Source organism: Labrus bergylta, chromosome 24 (assembly GCF_963930695.1).
Source record: "Labrus bergylta chromosome 24, fLabBer1.1, whole genome shotgun sequence".
Taxonomy (NCBI): Eukaryota; Metazoa; Chordata; class Actinopteri; order Labriformes; family Labridae; genus Labrus; species Labrus bergylta.
In genome coordinates, this window is record NC_089218.1 from 2,075,148 (window position 1) to 2,093,639 (window position 18,492).

The window sequence follows — 18,492 nt, forward strand, 5'->3', positions numbered from 1 at the left end:
CTGATGATAATATTTATGGCGGTTTTGATGCCGCTTATAACTCTCAAGAACAGCTGTAGACGTTGTGCTCTGCCTCTGGTCACTTCCTCCTCCCCCCCACACTCTCAGGTCTGCTGATGCAAACCTCAGTCGATACCTCCGAGCATAAAAACAACGGATTGTTTTGTTTTAGAGCACTTGGTATTGAAAAGATGCGACAAAAAGAAAGACTCTAAAATCGTGTCAGTTCACAGAAGTTCATTTATTTTCTCCCCACAGGAGAGCGAAGCTGCTGCTAGTCGTGTTGATGGGTTTGGTGTTTTCAGTAAAGACATTAAGGTGCTGCAGATCAATCAAGAATGGAGTCTGAATAAATAGCACATAGTCTTTAAAAAAAAGAATCCTCTGCTGATAGCAAACACCAGCTAACAGCAGACAGAGAGTCCAGTTTAAATCTTCACACAGGTTGAAGTCGTCCAGATGTGCAGCAGAGGTGAAGAGTCTATCGGGATGTCATGTCTCCTCCGTCCTCTAGGCGCTGCTGCGGCTCTCCGGCTGCAGGTTGATCAGAGAGTTGCTGGCCTGAGCGAGCTCCGTGATGGACACGCGTCCTCTCTGTCTGATGAAACGAGCCACCGAGTCCAGCTCCTCCGGGGTGATGGAGATAAACTTCCCTCTGTCGTCAATCACTCCTGCAGAACGCACAAGAGTGTCACATAAATGTAGAAGTGGATTGTAAATATAAAATATTGACAGTAAAAATGTTTAAACACAGATCTCAGACCTGTGAGGGATCCTTCAGCCAACAGGTCCTGCAGTCTGTTGATGGCGTCCTGAGTCCTCATCCCGAAGTGAGACGCCAAATCCTCGAGGAGAACCACCTTGGAGCTCTGCAGGACAGAGAGGAGACTCAACTCATCAGACGGGACAGAGCAGGATGAAGCTGTGTGTGTGTGTGTGTGTGTGTGTGTGTGTGTGTGTGTGTGTGTGTGTGTGTGTGTGTGTGTGTGTGTGTGTGTGTGTGTGTGTGTGTGTGTGTGTGTGTGTGTGTGTGTGCTAATCAGCGCTCACCTCGATGTGCTGGATGAACTCCTGCAGCAGGTTACGTGACTGCAGAGGAAAACAACACAAACGCTGATTATTACAGATTTTCTCATCAGTTAGAGTAAAGCCTGAGATTTGAGCAGAGATGGGACCTGGTCCTCGGTGAGCTGCTCCTCCTCTCCCTGCTCCTCTACGACGAAGGACGCTTTCAGTTTTAAGTACTCCTCCTCCTCACGTCTCTCCTGCTCCTCTGCAGCATGACGCTCTTCCTCCTCCTGAATAAACACAAGCACAGAGTCTGAGCTCGTCCTCGTTTAAAGATTAGGGAGGAAGCCACTGCTGAAGTTTGTGTGTGTGTGTATTAGTGACCTGTTTCCGCTCCATCAGTCGTTCTCTCTCATCCTCCTGCTGCCTCTCCTGCTCTCTGAGCTCCTGCATCCTCTTCCTCTCCTCCCTCTCCTCCATCTCTGCCTGAAATGAGAAAACAACAACAACACATTAGCAGACAGATCAGTAGGTGATAAATAATGGTGGTCATTGGCAGCCTGAGTTCTCACCTCTCTCTGGGCTTTCTTGGCCTGTTTCTCCTCCAGCTTCTTCTGCTTCTTGGCGCCCACTTTCTTCAGCTGCTCCACCTCTTCATCACGCTCCTCCTCCTCCTCCTCTTCATCATGCTCCTCCACTGCAATAAACAACACGTCTGTGACCCCTGACCGCCGTCACACACAAGACTGTTCAGCATGTCGATGAATCGACCTAAAGCATCGACTTCCTCTTACCCTGCTCTACAGCGTCTCCCTGCGGTCGTCTGTTTGCCACGACTGCAGCGAGGTTTCTCCTCCTGCGCGGCATCCCGGCTCCTCGCTCCTCCGCCGCCCGCTGAGGAGGCCCCGCCGCCCGGATAACATCTCTCTGCTGCTCCTCATCGGCTGAGAGATAACAGGGAACACAACAAATCACAACACTGTCTAATGTCTTTACCATTACCTTTGTAATCAGAAACAATTAAATAAGAAACTCAACAGCCACTGTGAGGAGCTTTTGGTTGGTTACAAAACAGACTTCTATTAATGCTCTTTATTTTGTTTTGCTAAATCAGGGACTGGCAACATCAAGTGGCCACATTCATTTAACTCTCACTGCCAGGGGGCCAAATTGTAGGATCCAAAAGCGATAACAGTCAAATATGTCTCAAATTTAACTCAACATATACCAGTGATCAAACATTATTATGGACATATTTCTGGTTTTCATGATTTCATGGCAGATTTTGTCATGTTTTCTTCATGTTTTGATATATAAGGGCCACATTGAGGGTTGACGAGGGCCGCATGTGGCCCCCGGGCCGCCAGTTGCCCACCCCTGTGCTGAATGATCATCCTTACATCACTAAACCATCTTTCAAGAGCAATATAAATATAAAACAAATATAAATGTAATTATTTTACCAGCTTGATAAAGCCCACCTACGATCATAACAAAGTTTAGAGTTTAAAATAAAGCTTTATGACACTTTAAACTTGAAATTTAGAGATTTATATGAAGTTGCGTTTCAGTATTTTCGATTTAACGCGAAATGTCCCTCGACCGCTTCCGTAGTTATAACTGATTACCAGCTGTTTCCCAACATTTCCCTAAAATCCGCGTAACTCAAACATTTAAACCCATCCAGTTAAGCTTTTATAACAATACTGAAACACTTTCTTTCCAAAAGTAAAATCTTAAGTTAATTTTAAAGCATCAACATCCTGATATAACGCTCTGCTTACACTAGGCCGTTAGCCTAGCATTAGCTCCTGATGACGTGTTTACCTTCCTGTGTTCTGCTCCGGATCTTCACAGCGAACCCGATGAGGACGATGAGAACCGCAGCAGCGATCAGATACAGCGCGACGTCCATGGCTGTCCTGAAAATATCACTTTAAACAAGGAACCTGATGGACACGTCAGTGTTAGCTCATGTCCAACACAGGTCTCTCTTCTTCGTGTGTTTATTGTTCGCTTGTGTTTAGCGCCACCTGCTGTTTCGGAGGGTACACCGCCACAACATTTATCATTAAACCAATAAACCCTGGTTATTATGGAGGACGAGATCTGACAAAGGTATAAATAAATAAATGTATAAATAAATAATTAAATGCGTGAATAAATAAATAAAAATAGGTAAATAAATGGGACAGAAATAATTAAATGTCTTAAATTTATTTATTATTTTATTTCCACATGTATTTATTTCCACATTTATTTATTTCTACATTTATTTATTTCCACATGTATTTATTTATACATGTATTTGTTTATTTATACATGTATTTATTTCCACATGTATTTATTTCCACATGTATTTATTTCTACATTTATTTATTTCCACATGTATTTATTTCTACATGTATTTATTTCCACATGTATTTATTTCCACATGTATTTCTACATTTATTTATTTCCACATTTATTCATTTCTACATTTATTTATTTCCACATGTATTTATTTCCACATGTATTTCTACATTTATTTATTTCCACATTTATTCATTTCTACATTTATTTATTTCCACATTTATTCATTTCTACATTTATTTATTTCCACATTTATTCATTTCTACATGTATTTATTTCCACATGTATTTATTTCCACATGTATTTATTTATACATGTATTTATTTCCACATGTATTTCTACATTTATTTATTTCAACATGTATTTATTTCCATATTTATTTATTATACTTCTGTCAGATCCTCTGCTGATAGCAAACACCAGCTAACAGCAGACAGAGAGTCCAGTTTAAATTTTCACACAGGTTGGAGTCGTCCAGATGTGCAGCAGAGGTGAAGAGTCTATCGGGATGTCATGTCTCCTCCGTCCTCTAGGCGCTGCTGCGGCTCTCCGGCTGCAGGTTGATCAGAGAGTTGCTGGCCTGCGCGAGCTCCGTGATGGACACGTGTCCTCTCTGTCTGATGAAACGAGCCACCGAGTCCAGCTCCTCCGGGGTGATGGAGATAAACTTCCCTCTGTCGTCAATCACTCCTGCAGAACGCACAAGAGCGTCATAAATGTAGAAGTGGATTGTAAATATCAAATATTGACAGTAAAAATGTTTAAACACAGATCTCAGACCTGTGAGGGATCCTTCAGCCAACAGGTCCTGCAGTCTGTTGATGGCGTCCTGAGTCCTCATCCCGAAGTGAGACGCCAAATCCTCGAGGAGAACCACCTTGGAGCTCTGCAGGACAGAGAGGAGACTCAACTCATCAGACGGGACAGAGCAGGATGAAGCTGTGTGTGTGTGTGTGTGTGTGTGTGTGTGTGTGTGTGTGTGTGTGTGTGTGTGTGTGTGTGTGTGTGTGTGTGTGTGTGTGTGTGTGTGTGTGTGTGTGTGTGTGCTAATCAGCGCTCACCTCGATGTGCTGGATGAACTCCTGCAGCAGGTTACGTGACTGCAGAGGAAAACAACACAAACGCTGATTATTACAGATTTTCTCATCAGTTAGAGTAAAGCCTGAGATTTGAGCAGAGATGGGACCTGGTCCTCGGTGAGCTGCTCCTCCTCTCCCTGCTCCTCTACGACGAAGGACGCTTTCAGTTTTAAGTACTCCTCCTCCTCACGTCTCTCCTGCTCCTCTGCAGCATGACGCTCTTCCTCCTCCTGAATAAACACAAGCACAGAGTCTGAGCTCGTCCTCGTTTAAAGATTAGGGAGGAAGCCACTGCTGAAGTTTGTGTGTGTGTGTATTAGTGACCTGTTTCTGCTCCATCAGTCGTTCTCTCTCATCCTCCTGCTGCCTCTCCTGCTCTCTGAGCTCATGCATCCTCTTCCTCTCCTCCCTCTCCTCCATCTCTGCCTGAAATGAGAAAACAACAACAACACATTAGCAGACAGATCAGTAGGTGATAAATAATGGTGGTCATTGGCAGCCTGAGTTCTCACCTCTCTCTGGGCTTTCTTGGCCTGTTTCTCCTCCAGCTTCTTCTGCTTCTTGGCGCCCACTTTCTTCGGCTGCTCCACCTCCAAAGGACACATTGAGGGTTGACGAGGGCCGCATGTGGCCCCCGGGCCGCCAGTTGCCCACCCCTGTGCTGAATGATCATCCTTACATCACTAAACCATCTTTCAAGAGCAATATAAATATAAAACAAATATAAATGTAATTATTTTACCAGCTTGATAAAGCCCACCTACGATCATAACAAAGTTTAGAGTTTAAAATAAAGCTTTATGACACTTTAAACTTGAAATTTAGAGATTTATATGAAGTTGCGTTTCAGTATTTTCGATTTAACGCGAAATGTCCCTCGACCGCTTCCGTAGTTATAACTGATTACCAGCTGTTTCCCAACATTTCCCTAAAATCCGCGTAACTCAAACATTTAAACTCATCCAGTTTAGCTTTTATAACAATACTGAAACACTTTCTTTCCAAAAGTAAAATCTTAAGTTAATTTTAAAGCATCAACATCCTGATATAACGCTCTGCTAACAGTTAGCCGTTAGCCTAGCATTAGCTCCTGATGACGTGTTTACCTTCCTGTGTTCTGCTCCGGATCTTCACAGCGAACCCGATGAGGACGATGAGAACCGCAGCAGCGATCAGATACAGCGCGACGTCCATGGCTGTCCTGAAAATATCACTTTAAACAAGAAACCTGATGGACACGTCAGTGTTAGCTCATGTCCAACACAGGTCTCTCTTCTTCGTGTGTTTATTGTTCGCTTGTGTTTAGCGCCACCTGCTGTTTCGGAGGGTACATCGCCACAACATTTACCATTAAACCAATAAACCCTGGTTATTATGGAGGACGAGATCTGACAAAGGTATAAATAAATAAATGTATCAATAAATAATTAAATGCGTGAATAAATAAATAAAAATAGGTAAATAAATGGGACAGAAATAATTAAATGTCTTAAATTTATTTATTATTTTATTTCTACATGTATTTATTTCCACATGTATTTATTTCCACATTTATTTATTTCTACATTTATTTATTTCCACCTTTATTTATTTCTACATGTATTTATTTCCACATTTATTTCTACATTTATTTATTTCTACATGTATTTATTTCCATATTTATTTATTTATACATGTATTTATTTCCACATTTATTTATTTATACATTTATTTATTTCCACATTTATTTATTTCTACATGTATTTATTTCCACATTTATTCATTTCTACATGTATTTATTTCCACATGTAATTATTTCCACATTTATTTATTTCTGCATTTATTTATTTCCACATTTATTTATTTATACATGTATTTATTTCCACATTAATTTCTACATTTATTTATTTCAACATGTATTTATTTCCATATTTATTTATTATACTTCTGTCAGATCTCGTCCTCCATAGATTATTGGTATCACCAGCTTCCTTCTCTTGCACACTGTAGTGGCGATATCTATAGTCTATAAATAACAAAAATTCCAAATTAAAAACTTAACACTAACTCATAATAAAGCCACTGAGGCACCTAGAGGGCGAATCTTACGCAGAGTATTTTAATAAGTCCATTATCCAGATGATGATTGAAGGTTTTAGGGTGGTTTATTTTATCCAGAGACATCAAGCAACAAACAACAAAAAACGCTGCTGTCTCTGTTGCCCTTTCATCCTGCCATTGCATCCTGGCTTCCTGGTTAAAAAACCATTAACCCATTAGGTGCCTACCTGAGTCTCACCTGGCTATATCAACACACCCATGTACAGACTCCACCCTTATGCCCCAAGTAGCAAAATAAACAAATGGAAATAACTCATATGAATGTAAACAATAACAATCAAAATACCCCGAACATAATCTAATATTCAAATGTATCCCCAAAATAAGAATATAGACTTTCACTTAATTTAGGAACAGTGAATAGCTGTAATACACACACACCATCCTATTTGACGGAGAATAATATAACATAATATAACGATAACGACATCCTAATAGTGAACTTTATATAAGTGGAAGAGATTAAATTCAGGGGAAACAATTTGCTGTTTTTACTCAATAGATTTTCTTACTGAAATTGGTCCGAAAATGAAACATGTATAAAAAACAAACTGACTGCAAGAAACATAATTTAAAAAGCTTTATTCATAAATCTGATAAATTATTAAACAGGGTAAAATACAAAATAAAATACAGATGTTGTTATATTTGAAATCAAAGCTGTGAAGTGGAGCTGATCACCTCCTAACGTCCAGCTGAATCGTCTTCTGCAGACTGGCGATGCTCGCATCCAGAGCGGCCAGACCGTCTCTGAACGCAACCTCGTCTCTGGTGTTAAAGGACGAGCCTGAACGCGCGCTCCAATCAGAGCTCAGAGATTCCCTGTCACACAGGGAGGGGGCGCCGCTAAACAGCTGTCGTCGATGAATCTCCAGCTGCAGCACGTCGGAGCGGACTGAGGAGTCTGCGGGTGTGATGTCAGGACGGGATGCTAGGTCTGTGTCTGCAGACACACACACCTGCTCCTGCTCGGTGTGTGTGCGCTCCAGCTGATCCATAGACAGAAGGTATTGTGTGATCCGGTCTGACGGGGGCGCTGCCGGGTTCTGTCTCAGCTGCAGTTGTTTAAAATGTTGATTTGTTGTCTGAGTGTCCACGACTGGGGGACACACTGAAGAATCACGACTCTGCAGAATCCTGCAAGAGAGAAAGCGTGCTCATATTGTGTCTCTAATGAGTGTTTTCAAAGTGTAGGAGCTTTTATTAAATTCCTCTAATCAAATATTTGACACTCTCTTTAAGCAAAAGACCACAAACACACACCTGTTCAGGTTGTCTATCTCCGCCTGTCTTTTCTGAGCGACTGAAGCCAACTCGCTCTTCTCTCGCTCGCTCTCCAACAGCCTGCTCCTCGTGGCCTCCAAGTCTTAAAAACACAAACACACTTACAGACAGTGTAACCCAACAGTGCAATACAATATGTAAAATGTTACAATCCCCCAGTGAAGTTTATAAGATGGGTTAATGATTCCATACCTGTCAGAACGAGTTGATTCTTTGCCTCGCTCTCTCTCAGCCGGCTCTGTGTGTCCTGCAGGGCTTCCCGTAGTTCTGTGAGGTCACTCTGGAGTTCCTGCAGCTGAGACTGAGCGACCGTGAGCTCGTCCTGCAGAATCAAAACTTTGCAGAACAACAACAACAAACTGTTCATATCATTCAGTCCTGAGTGATTCACCGAGAGGAACGGACACATGAGCAGTCGTTACCTTCTGAGGTACACAGAGTCTCCACGTTCGGACGCTTCTCTGCTTCTTCTCTCTGCTTCAACTGCTGCTGCAGAGTCCTCACGCGCCTGCAAAGACAAACAAGCAATACAAGATCCATCTATGACAGATGATTTTAAATAGTGGACCCCTCTGGTGTGTGTGTGTGTGTGTGTGTGTTACCTGCGTAGCTGTGTGTTCTGGCTCTGCAGAGATGAAAGCTCAGACTCAGTCTCCAAGTCTGAACCTGCAGCTTTCATCAGTGACGACGAGGAGGAGGAGGACACAGTCTGCTCCAGGTGACTGAGCAGGATCTCTGCAGCACTGCCTGCACACACACACACACACACACACACACACACACACACACAAACAGTATAATCTATTCAGGAAAGAAAATGAGACATTTTCCACAACAAAAAGAAAGTTTTTCAGCATCTCTGACGCTCACAGCTCCAAAGTCTGCTCATCATAAGTGCCAGGCAAAAAACTACCATGGCTGACTTTGGGATTTAAGAAGAAATAACAAACAAACACAGCAGTAATCAGTGCAACCTCTTCTTCTCTGAGTGGGAGCGGTTTACCTTGTCCTGCGATCACAGCTCGGAGTTCTCCCAGCAGACCCTGAGCCGTCCTCACTTTCTCTTCCGTCTGTTTTCTGTGCGAGTCCTGCAGGGGGGCTCCTTCACCCTGTGCACGCTCCAGCTGCATGTCGGGTGTCTTTAAGGTGCAGGTGTGTGTGTTTGTGTCGGAGCTTTGGGGATCAACGTCTCTGACGGGGACAAACTCGTCCTCGCCTCCATCCTTGCAGGGAATGTTTGGAGCTTCAGGAGCAGAGCAGCAGTCGGTCTTGGGCGTGGGAGGACGGTTAGAGGGAGGAGGGGTGGCGGTGTGAGGAGCCGAAGAGGAGAGGTGCTGCAGCGCGTAGGTTTGTGTGCGAGGGTGTTTCTGCAGCTTCACTCCTGAGTGTGCAGCTGGAGACAGGTGTGGCGTTTTGGGAGTTTTGCCGCCTGCTGCGCGCTGGACCGACCGACAGATCCTCTGATCTGCAGGTGGAGACGAAGAGAAGGAGTGGTGACATTAGACAGGTGTGACAGAGGAGTGTGCTTGCCACACACACATTAACACACACCTACCTGTCTGTGGAGTGACTTTCTTTATGGTCTTCTTCCCCTGTGAAGGCGGTGGTTTTGATTTGGCTGCTCCTGCTTTGAGCGCTTGGGGAACACCTGGCGAGGGTTCTAGAAACATAAACACAAACAAGCACAACTTACTCTCTCTCTTTCTCTCGTCTTAGCTTCATCCGAGCGCTGTAAGCAGGCAGTACTCTCCCTGTTGGAAACTTTGAAATAAGTGTTTTAAGATGGAATAGTTGCTTAAACTGCCTGCTGGTCTGATTGTAACTCTGATGTTTTATGACCTGTTTGATCAGCCTGAAGGATGCCACTGAGCAAGGCAGCACATCGGTCCAGGCCGTTGTGGAGAGTCGTGACCTGAGAGGAAAGGAAACAGCTGTGAGCATCGCGACAACAACACAACACTTTAATCACTTCCACATGTGTTCAAAGAATATGAGACGAAGGTAAGACATCGTGAATGAAGTTTCCTGCAGGGCTGAGCTTTCAGAATCACATCACGACCTGCAGCACAACATCAAGTTGCTTTCTTTCTTTATGAGAACTGCTGCAAATACAGATTCACCTGCAAGCAAGACAACCCTTCAGTTACACTCATTACCTGGTCTTCAGAGTCTGTGGAGTACAGAGAGAAGGCCGGCTCGGGGCGCGAAGCCAGTGCTTGACTTTGAGAAACTCTGAGGAAAAGCAGAGGAAGGTCAGGGGTGTGTTAACAGAGATGCACAATGTGTAGCAGATTAACGTGCACAAGAAGGATGAATTAAAGTGGCTATTTTCACCGTCTCCTCATCGGCTGCACTTTGACTCGTCCTGTCAGCCTCCCTGATGTCACCACCTGACGCACATCACAGTTACAAGAACATTATGTACATGCATGCACAGAACTTCAACAACACTTGTGCAGAATTTCCGGGCGGCTGCAGACAGATTTGAGCTTTTACGTCCTTGTTCCTAACATATTGAAACTCCTTACAGACCTTACCAACAGACTGAATATACATTGTGAAGATCTTGGTACTTCCTTTCCTCTATTCCCTTTCTATGATTTAAATTCAAAGTTGTTGTCAACTTGTTTGTTGTGCTTGTATGATGATTAATTGGGGTAAGGAGGGAGCTTCCTGCCTTCTTAGACAGCAAATAAACAAATGTAATATATTCTTGAACCAAGTGTAACATTCATAGTGAGTCAGGTGAGATCAAACATTCAATCTAAGTGTTAGGAGTTGTGCAGGTAAACAGTAAACATCCTCAAAACACTTTGTTGTTGCTGAAAACATCTAACCACAGTTAAATCTTGTTTCATATGTGACTGGTGTTCGTCTTACCTTGCTTTTAGCCGTTCCTTTCATGGTTGACAACAGCTTTAATCACACATCTGGCATATTTAGACGACTTTTTCCACTTCAGTGTTTAGTTATTAGAGTTTTCTCCATGTACGGCGACATGCTACGGTTTGAACACAAGTTTGAAACAGGAAACATGTAACTGACCAATCAAATGGCGAATATACGGCATGACCCGCCCTCCTCCGCCTTTGATTGGCTTATCGTGGCAAAGAGCGCCGGCCTCCGAATGCTAAATCCAAACCAACGAGAAACGGCTATTAACCAATCACTGATCGAGTTTGGCAGCTCAAAACTACGTTGGAGCTTCTTAACTTTTTTTTAAATAAAATTAAAGTTTAAGTTTATTAATTATCAAACATAAAGCTTAATTCATTCAAGTTTCAGTAATTATATTTTAAGTTTATATCGACAATCAGCACGGAAATGTACGGAAACCAAGTCAACCAAACAGGAAGCTCCATTTGTATATATGATAAAAAAAAATTCAGAAGTTATATTAATACGAAAACTGCTTATAATAATTCACTTTAAACTAGTCACGTTTCTTTCTCTATTTTTTTTTTTTTTTTTACGTCTAACGTAACTCGTTCCCAAGGTTTCCCCACTGGCTGTTGCCATGGTGACGCAGACAGCTACTTCAGGGGCGAAAACATTTTTATAGTAAAACGGTAACTTTTAACTATTTTAAAGCCCAGATTTACATTTGTTAATTATTACATTTGAAATGTATAATAAGGTCTTTCAGTAACATTTTCCCCATCTTTAATATTATTTAGAAACTGTTTTTACCAGGTTATTCACCTTAAGAATTCAAACCAAATATTATCACTTACGTTAAAATATCTTACTAGAATTTATAATGCATGTTGAATTTTTATCCATAAAAATTAAAGAAATTTCACTCTATTTAAATGTATTTTTATACATAGAGCTGTCCAAACATTTCACAATAAAAGTAGACTGCTTTGAACAAATATTCATTTATTAGTTCTCTTTATCCAAGGAGGAAACAAATATTTGGAATATGACATTCTCAAATTTGACTTTATGGTCAGACACTTTGTTTTCCTTAGTAACCTTTTTTTTCTTTTTTAATCAAAGAGGTGATTAAAAAATAAAACAAACTTCCAATATGTGCAGTCAGACAGGATTGTCACACTTGTTAAGCATTATTTTGTCTCAAGTCAAGACAAAATTAAAACAGTCAAACAAAAACACTGACACAACTAAAACAAGCTGAACATCTATTAGAAAATAAAAAAATAACTCAGAACAGTGCTGTGTGGGTGTGTTAATACAATATTCTCATTATTCCCATTCTTCATCGTCAGCAGGAGCGACGGATTGACTCTGCACGTTGTTGTCCTGGAAAGATCCTCCATGTTGACCCTGAGGACGAAGTGAGGACACATTGAGGACGTATAGAAAAAACAATATCATACGTTAAAACTAGAAATGATCAGGTTACCTTCCTGGAGTCCGTGGAGCTAAAGTTCTTAAAGCCAGCGGGACCGCCGCCGCTGAACGCAGACTCCTCCAACCATGAGGGGACTTCCTGCTGAGCCTGTCAATCAAAGAAACACAAAGAAATTAAGATTCATCCTGATATAGTGGGCTTAAGAATAACAGTCTGAGTCTTTGGGTGGTTAAAAAAAAAGAAAAAGAAGCTCTTACCTTGGACAGGATTGTGACCAGCGAGCGAGCCAATTGGCCGTCTTTATCCGTGTCAAAGAAAGACACCGCCTTCCCAGTGTTTCCGCAGCGGCCAGTTCTGCCGATACGGTGGACGTACTCATCGATGTTGTTGGGGAGGTCAAAATTCACCACATGCTGCACATCTGGAATATCCAGACCACGGGCGGCTACTGAGGTCGCCACTAGGACCGGGCATTTACCGGAGCGGAAGTCCGACAGAGCCAGCTCTCTCTCCCGCTGCTCCCGATCACTGAGAGGAAACACATTTTATTAATCCATGTTTAAAAAAAAAAGAAACAAGGAGTCAACAGATTCATGGACAGGTCACTCACCCGTGAATGCTGGTGGTCGCAACCTTCTCCTGGCACAGGTAAGTGGCGATAAAATCTGCTTGTCTCTTGGTCTCTACAAACACCATGGTGCGCTCCGTTCCTGCAGAAAAAACAGCCAGTAAAATGAATTAATCAGAGCTTTAATCCAGTCCTTAAGAGAGAAGAGCGCTGTGGGTTAGGGTTTGCATCTCCCTGCTGCATTTGCCACATTAGGTCAAGTTAAGCCGACAGCGCCCTCTGCTGGATCAAACCGTGAACTACTTCAGACAGCCTGATGCGCTGATAAACTGCATTTCTTATCAACACTTCAGCTTACCTGTCGTCTTCACGATGTCGAGGAGCTGCTCCCTCTTGGAGAACTTGGTGACTTGAACCAACGTCTGCTCCACATCGCTGCAGGCTCCGCCCACTACGCCAACAGCCAAGAACAGATAGTCCGTCCTTAGGAAATCAGCCGCCATCCTGTAATTTAAAAAAAAAAGAAAGAAGTCAATAATCACACGCATGCAAAGCTCACGTCCAGGAGGAGTAAAAAGTGTTTGATGGATGAGCAGACCTCTGGATGTCCTCGGGGTAGGTGGCGCTGAACATCAGGGTCTGACGACTCTCTTTGTCCACCATCCCAGGAGAGCCAACCAGGCGGCGCATGTCAGGCTCAAAGCCCATATCCAACATGCGGTCGGCCTCATCCAGCACCAGGTACCGCAGCTTGCTCAACCCAATCTGAAGGTAATAAAACGTCAAGTTTCCTGCATTTAAAAACTTCTACCTTTTAAGGACTGAAAACTCTGATTCTCAGATCACCTTTCCTCTTCCGATCACGTCCAGAAGTCTCCCCGGGGTTCCGCAAAGCACGTTGCATCCCCTGCAGATATCTCGGATTTGATGTCCGGTGCTGACGCCACCGTAAACCACAACTGGACGCACACACGTCCTGAAAACAGAGAGAGGAGACGTGCATTAAAAGCCAAGAGGATGCGCAACTTTGCAGGGAAGTACAAAGGCGTATCACATCTCTAACTTTCAGTCAACCTCACCACAGGCAGAGAGGCGGGTTTTAAGCCTCCTGATAAACACTGCGCCCGCCTGTCAATCAGGTTGTGCCATATTGTACAAACTCTCATCCTTCTATTCATCTTCATATTTTCTAACATCAGAGGTTGCAGCTTGAGTCTGAACATACCCATGAGCAAACTTCCTAGCCTCCAGGTAAATCTGGTTGATGAGCTCCCTCGTCGGGGCCACGATGATGGCCTCAGGCTCCTGAATCTCACTGAACTGACTCGCTGCAACGCCGTCTGCCATCAGCTGCTGCAGAATTGGGAGCAAGAATGCCGCCTGGAGGGAAGATACAAATTAAACCCTGCCATTATGCAAAACATTCACATCAGTTTTTGTTATTCTCCCCCCCGTCGCCTTACCGTTTTGCCGGATCCAGTCTGAGCACAGGCCATGAGGTCTCTGCCTGCAGAGATGATCGGGATGCCGTGTTTCTGCACTGGAGTCGGCTTCACATACCCAGATTTGTTGACATTGTTTTTCAGGGACTCGCACAGCGCTGCCTCCTCAAAAGTCTAAGAGAGGAAAAATAGTTCAAATACTAGAATAAACGTGGAAGAAAAACATCTTTCTGTTGGAGAAGACCCGTCGATCCTGCAACCTGGAGGAGAACTTTAAAAGTTTAATCCTTCCCACATTATTTTGGAGCAGCAAATTGTATAAAACAGTTTCATGGACATCGAAAAGGTCTCCTCGTCTTGGAATTATACGTTTTCCTTACCATGATTGCCTGAGGTGGGTTTGACCCACTGACATCCACCATGATGTCATCGTACTTGTCAAAGTTAATGCCCTTCTCGTAGTGGGCGAAAATTGAGTCTTCATCATCGGGTAGCGTTGGGGGAACATACGTCACCCTTGGCCCTGCACGTCAGAAGAACAGACCTTCACACTGTGCACGCGAGAGGACTCAGCCTGATCCAGCTGCAGGATTAAAACACAAAGTCTAATTTTGTTTGATTAACTTACGTTCTTCGTTGCCATCTTTATTCTCTTTGTCATCCCCTGTTCACAATGGGAATAAAAACAACAACTATCAGTCAAACATTTCAAATCAATCAGAGAAGAAAATTAGAAAATATGACAACCTTTATCGAAGGTCTCCTCGTCTCTGCCGCGGTAACCTACAAAGATAAAAATCATTTGAAGTTGATAAATTGAAGTAATTCCTTTTCCAAAAAAGGTGAAATTATGTTTAGTTTACCTCCTCCTCCTCCAAAGCCTCCTGATTCTCCATCTTCAACACAACATCGCTCATTAATAATCTGCTCTTCATATTTTAAAACCAGAATGGATTACTGAAGTTTTAAACATATTTGAGAACACAAATAAGGCAGTGAGCTTTCCTGCATCAGTATGACGGGTGAGTACCTTGTCTGAATCCTCCTCTCCCTCCTCTGCCGCCTCTTCCTCCTCGACTTCCTCCTCTAAACCCTGCTCAGAAAAAAATACAAACATTCACATACAGCAGGATAATTGTGCTTCCTAATTTGGTTTGCATTTGTAGCTGCAAAAAAATCAGAAAGCATGCACTCACTGTTTTCACGGGCTTCTTCATCGTCTCCTGCAAAGTATAATTCATGCAAAGATCATTTAAATGCATTTGGCTGGTTTAACACTCTTAAGAGTACGGCTCCACTGGTTCCGACATCTGATAGCGTCTTAACTCTTTCTATTCACTTCCTATGGAGAGTCGGAGAGGCAGTGGTGTAGTGCATTTTGTGTATTTAATATTACCGTTGAAGTCATTGCATTCTGTTCCACCGAATCCTCTGCCGCGCCCTGAGAGAGCAAACATCCTTTTAGACCTTATTAACAGCCACATTAACGTTATTTGTTTTAAACATCTCAAAAGTAAATTTAATGAGCTGCTCTCCTCGTCTTACTCAGGATACTTTTAGTCTCACCTCTGCCTCCTCTACCTCTGAATCCTCCTCTGTCTCCACCTGAGTTTTTCCAGCTGTCTCCATCTTTAAAGAACAAAATGTTTGACTTCATTTGATGAGGAATTCATTATTCAACAGACACACGTTCACTGAATATTACCAATGCTTACCATTTCCGTTCTCCTCAACACCTATGAAACAAAACACAAATTAAGATTCACACTTGTGACCTGGATCTGAGTACACTTGACCCCATAGCCTGGTTCAAATGTTTAACGTCTGAGGATGGAAATACTCAGACAAGACGCTGAAATCAGAGAATCACTTTACATTCCTCAAAATATTTTAAATAAAACTTGATCCATTTAAGATTAAACAACTAATCAATTAACCTTTGCAGCATAACCCAAGTTAATACAAGTCCAAATTCTAAAATATTACACTTTATAAATGTTCTGTCACTTTTAACTTCATTTTACAACATGAACAGGCACCTGAGGAGAAGCTTTTAAATCCTCCCCCTCTGCCGCGGCCTCGTCCTCCGAAACCTGGAGAAAACATAAAACAATGCTTCATGAATGTCCTCTCGGTTCAAAGAGCAAAATTACTCTATAATTACCTCCACCTGAGTTCCAGGAGCTTCCTTGTGTGCCTAAAAGCGAAGTGTTCAACTCATTATGCATCAACATTACTGACACATTCGTCCACTCATTCTTACCACTTGAACTCTGTGTGTCCTCGGCTACAGGAAGTGATTTCAGTCAGTGGATGATGAAGAGGCAGGATGATCACGTTTACATTGCACACATCTCTGGACAGTGTTTCCCACACATAGACGATTTACAGTTTCATAGTCCTTCCCATATTTGATGTGTACACGTTCTGTTTGAAAGTGATTTATTGACGTCCGTCCCAAATAAAGGCATTAAGACATTAGACTAAAGAAAATAAAAGCCTGGGCAATTAACTTAGGTTTTAAAGGTCCCATATTAGGCTTTTTCTGGTTTTATATGCTCTTTAGTGTGTTTTCCAAGTGTCCTGTGCATGTTTAGGCACATCTATGTGCAAAAATGCAAAGTCCGCAGAAACACGGCTTCTCCTACGTCCTCCTGTTAGCGGCATGTAACGCTCGGTTCTAGCCCCCCTCGATAAAAATTTGTCAGTGTGGCGTCTTTGTCAGTGTGAGATCACTCATCTAAGTCCATTGTGTCGTTGTGGCCCAGCAGCTCATGTTGTAATTTCTAAGACGCATGCTGAGGAACTGACCAGTAACGACAGAGCGGATCGGCAGACCAATCAGAGCAGACAGTGTGGTACATAGATTAAATATACAAACCCCAAAAAGGGCATAATATGGGCTTTTTAATATAACAGAAGAGTACAGACAAATTAAGCACAATTATATTTAATCTAAACAGATATCGTGCATGAAATTGGATATCACAAACATTTAATCAGCAATTTTGTGCTTTAAAACTTTAAATGTGGAAGCAGATTATACCTTCACTTGAAGTGTGGCTGGACTGTACAGCAGTGCTAGTGGAAGGTCCCTGTGAAATTAATTAATATCAGGTGTTAATCATTAAACCAATACAAGAATGTAATTACAAAAATAAATTATGTCGATGCTTTGCAATCAAACCAGCTTACCTCTTCTTGCCAGTCGTCCATTTTTGCTCAGTCTAAAGAAAAACATTTAGAGAAATACATTAATATGTATAAATTCGTCTAAAATGCAAATTAAAAGTACAAACGTGAGGACAAAGCTGCATCTTTGTTGAATTATGTCCATTTTCTTATGCCAAATAAAAAATAAGTTTACCCACGAAAATAAATTGGCAAAGCTGGTTTTCAGGCGCCCATGAGACCTCGTGTTCTTCAACCAAACGAGCTAACCTCCTCCTAAAGCTTTACAAAAAACAACCAAAAAACGCTCTAAATCCAACTTAATACAACACGTAACAGTAACTACATCTACTTCAAAAGATGCGACAGTTTAAAAGGTGTTCTTAAGGTAATTTTCTTTTCGCAAATATCGGTTTTTGGACCATGCCGTGGCTACTTAGCGTTCTGGCAGGTGTTCTGACAAAAACTGCTACCCGTGTAGAAGCGGCGCTGCGCATGCGTAGACCTGCGATGTTCGGCACTTCAGGACCACACAGAAACCAGTTAAGTCTGAAAAAAACCCCGGTAAAATAGATTTTACTCTTATTTTAATAGCCCCCAATTAGCAACACAAACTTAAACAGTTGATTCATTTATCTAACTACATTAGAAAAGGGGGTTAAAATAGATTTTGAAACGATAAATGATAAATGACACCTGTCCATGCTAGAGGCAGCCCACGGTGCAAATGCTAACTAGCATGAATTAGCGTAAGGATAAAACGTGAAATAATAGCTTGATATAGTTACTATTTTCTCAAAGTGGTTAAAGAAATGATACAGTTGCTCAAATCTACTAACTAACACGATAAAAACATACTTTAGTAAACGTAGAAGTTGCTAGTTTTCTCCCTCTTGGCGCTGCTGCTCTCCCTCACGTCGCTGCTCGTGGTCAAGGGCTAGTGCGCACTCTGCACTGCGCATGCGTCGTACAGCTAGCACGGGTTGCCAGTTCAGCGACTTTCCCGCCCAACACGGCTACTTTTAAAATATTACTAAATTAAAATTAGTGTGAATAAATATTAGGTGTGGTCTAAGTTTATGCCTTCTGAAATCAACTTTTCAGTTATTTTATTAACCTCAATTAATTGATTCGTATTATTATGAAAAGATTATTAAAATGTCATTTTTA

General features: G+C 42.2%; 4 protein-coding genes across 7 annotated transcripts; all 4 read right to left on the reverse strand.

Annotated features, from left to right (window-relative positions):
• Positions 1 to 222: 222 nt before the first annotated feature.
• Positions 223 to 3,089, reverse strand: LOC110002588 (DDRGK domain-containing protein 1). The gene is made up of 8 exons (XM_065951687.1): positions 2,836 to 3,089; positions 1,803 to 1,952; positions 1,581 to 1,705; positions 1,393 to 1,494; positions 1,176 to 1,298; positions 1,051 to 1,089; positions 764 to 869; positions 223 to 671 (listed from the first exon to the last, which is right to left on the reverse strand). The coding sequence occupies exons 1-8, from the start codon at positions 2,921 to 2,923 to the stop codon at positions 511 to 513; spliced, it is 894 nt and encodes a 297-aa protein (XP_065807759.1). The 5' UTR covers positions 2,924 to 3,089; the 3' UTR covers positions 223 to 510.
• A 117-nt stretch (positions 3,090 to 3,206) lies between these two features.
• On the reverse strand, positions 3,207 to 5,741 carry LOC136176957 (DDRGK domain-containing protein 1-like). The gene is made up of 7 exons (XM_020658219.3): positions 5,546 to 5,741; positions 4,952 to 5,100; positions 4,764 to 4,865; positions 4,547 to 4,669; positions 4,422 to 4,460; positions 4,141 to 4,246; positions 3,207 to 4,050 (listed from the first exon to the last, which is right to left on the reverse strand). The coding sequence occupies exons 1-7, from the start codon at positions 5,631 to 5,633 to the stop codon at positions 3,890 to 3,892; spliced, it is 768 nt and encodes a 255-aa protein (XP_020513875.2). The 5' UTR covers positions 5,634 to 5,741; the 3' UTR covers positions 3,207 to 3,889.
• Positions 5,742 to 5,919: 178 nt separating this feature from the next.
• ccdc14 (coiled-coil domain containing 14) lies at positions 5,920 to 10,860 on the reverse strand. The gene is made up of 11 exons (XM_020658216.3): positions 10,704 to 10,860; positions 10,158 to 10,213; positions 9,980 to 10,055; positions 9,663 to 9,735; positions 9,379 to 9,483; positions 8,827 to 9,288; positions 8,426 to 8,570; positions 8,246 to 8,331; positions 8,016 to 8,159; positions 7,803 to 7,905; positions 5,920 to 7,676 (listed from the first exon to the last, which is right to left on the reverse strand). The coding sequence occupies exons 1-11, from the start codon at positions 10,725 to 10,727 to the stop codon at positions 7,217 to 7,219; spliced, it is 1,734 nt and encodes a 577-aa protein (XP_020513872.2). The 5' UTR covers positions 10,728 to 10,860; the 3' UTR covers positions 5,920 to 7,216.
• Positions 10,861 to 11,685: 825 nt separating this feature from the next.
• On the reverse strand, positions 11,686 to 18,297 carry ddx4 (DEAD (Asp-Glu-Ala-Asp) box polypeptide 4). Of its 4 annotated transcripts, none has more exons than XM_065952244.1 (24): positions 18,181 to 18,288; positions 17,523 to 17,604; positions 17,347 to 17,378; positions 17,198 to 17,246; positions 16,316 to 16,348; positions 16,191 to 16,244; positions 15,867 to 15,887; positions 15,718 to 15,780; positions 15,548 to 15,592; positions 15,348 to 15,374; positions 15,182 to 15,244; positions 15,015 to 15,047; positions 14,899 to 14,934; positions 14,780 to 14,815; positions 14,532 to 14,674; positions 14,173 to 14,325; positions 13,935 to 14,089; positions 13,556 to 13,685; positions 13,308 to 13,474; positions 13,068 to 13,213; positions 12,752 to 12,851; positions 12,399 to 12,669; positions 12,193 to 12,288; positions 11,686 to 12,113 (listed from the first exon to the last, which is right to left on the reverse strand). In XM_065952244.1, exons 3-24 carry the CDS (start codon positions 17,365 to 17,367, stop codon positions 12,033 to 12,035), a joined length of 1,923 nt encoding a protein of 640 aa, XP_065808316.1. In that variant the 5' UTR covers positions 17,368 to 17,378; positions 17,523 to 17,604; positions 18,181 to 18,288; the 3' UTR covers positions 11,686 to 12,032. The 4 variants fall into 4 exon arrangements, with proteins under 4 accessions (XP_065808316.1, XP_065808315.1, XP_065808317.1 ...); XM_065952243.1 differs by having other exon boundaries at positions 17,519 to 17,604; XM_065952245.1 differs by lacking the exon at positions 17,523 to 17,604 and having other exon boundaries at positions 16,322 to 16,348; positions 18,181 to 18,297.
• Positions 18,298 to 18,492: the final 195 nt, after the last annotated feature.

Excerpts from the sequence above, each read along its gene's own strand:
- LOC110002588 (XM_065951687.1), bottom strand. The coding sequence starts at position 2,923 with ATGGACGTCGCGCTGTATCTGATCGCTGCTGCGGTTCTCATCGTCCTC. Across the intron at positions 1,953-2,835 it reads CCGGAGCAGAACACAGGAAG|CCGATGAGGAGCAGCAGAGA; the intron begins GTAAACACGTCA and ends GTTATCTCTCAG. Across the intron at positions 1,706-1,802 it reads GGGAGACGCTGTAGAGCAGG|TGGAGGAGCATGATGAAGAG; the intron begins GTAAGAGGAAGT and ends TGTTTATTGCAG.
- LOC136176957 (XM_020658219.3), bottom strand. The coding sequence starts at position 5,633 with ATGGACGTCGCGCTGTATCTGATCGCTGCTGCGGTTCTCATCGTCCTC. Across the intron at positions 4,866-4,951 it reads CCAAGAAAGCCCAGAGAGAG|GCAGAGATGGAGGAGAGGGA; the intron begins GTGAGAACTCAG and ends TTCTCATTTCAG. Across the intron at positions 4,051-4,140 it reads GGCTGAAGGATCCCTCACAG|GAGTGATTGACGACAGAGGG; the intron begins GTCTGAGATCTG and ends TGCGTTCTGCAG.
- ccdc14 (XM_020658216.3), bottom strand. The coding sequence starts at position 10,727 with ATGAAAGGAACGGCTAAAAGCAAG. Across the intron at positions 9,484-9,662 it reads CCTTCAGGCTGATCAAACAG|AACCCTCGCCAGGTGTTCCC; the intron begins GTCATAAAACAT and ends TTATGTTTCTAG. Across the intron at positions 8,571-8,826 it reads AGCTGTGATCGCAGGACAAG|GCAGTGCTGCAGAGATCCTG; the intron begins GTAAACCGCTCC and ends GTGTGTGTGCAG.
- ddx4 (XM_020658215.3), bottom strand. The coding sequence starts at position 17,367 with ATGGACGACTGGCAAGAAGAG. Across the intron at positions 15,245-15,347 it reads TGAAGAAGCCCGTGAAAACA|GGTTTAGAGGAGGAAGTCGA; the intron begins GTGAGTGCATGC and ends TTTTCTGAGCAG. Across the intron at positions 13,214-13,307 it reads TACCCCGAGGACATCCAGAG|GATGGCGGCTGATTTCCTAA; the intron begins GTCTGCTCATCC and ends TTTAAATTACAG.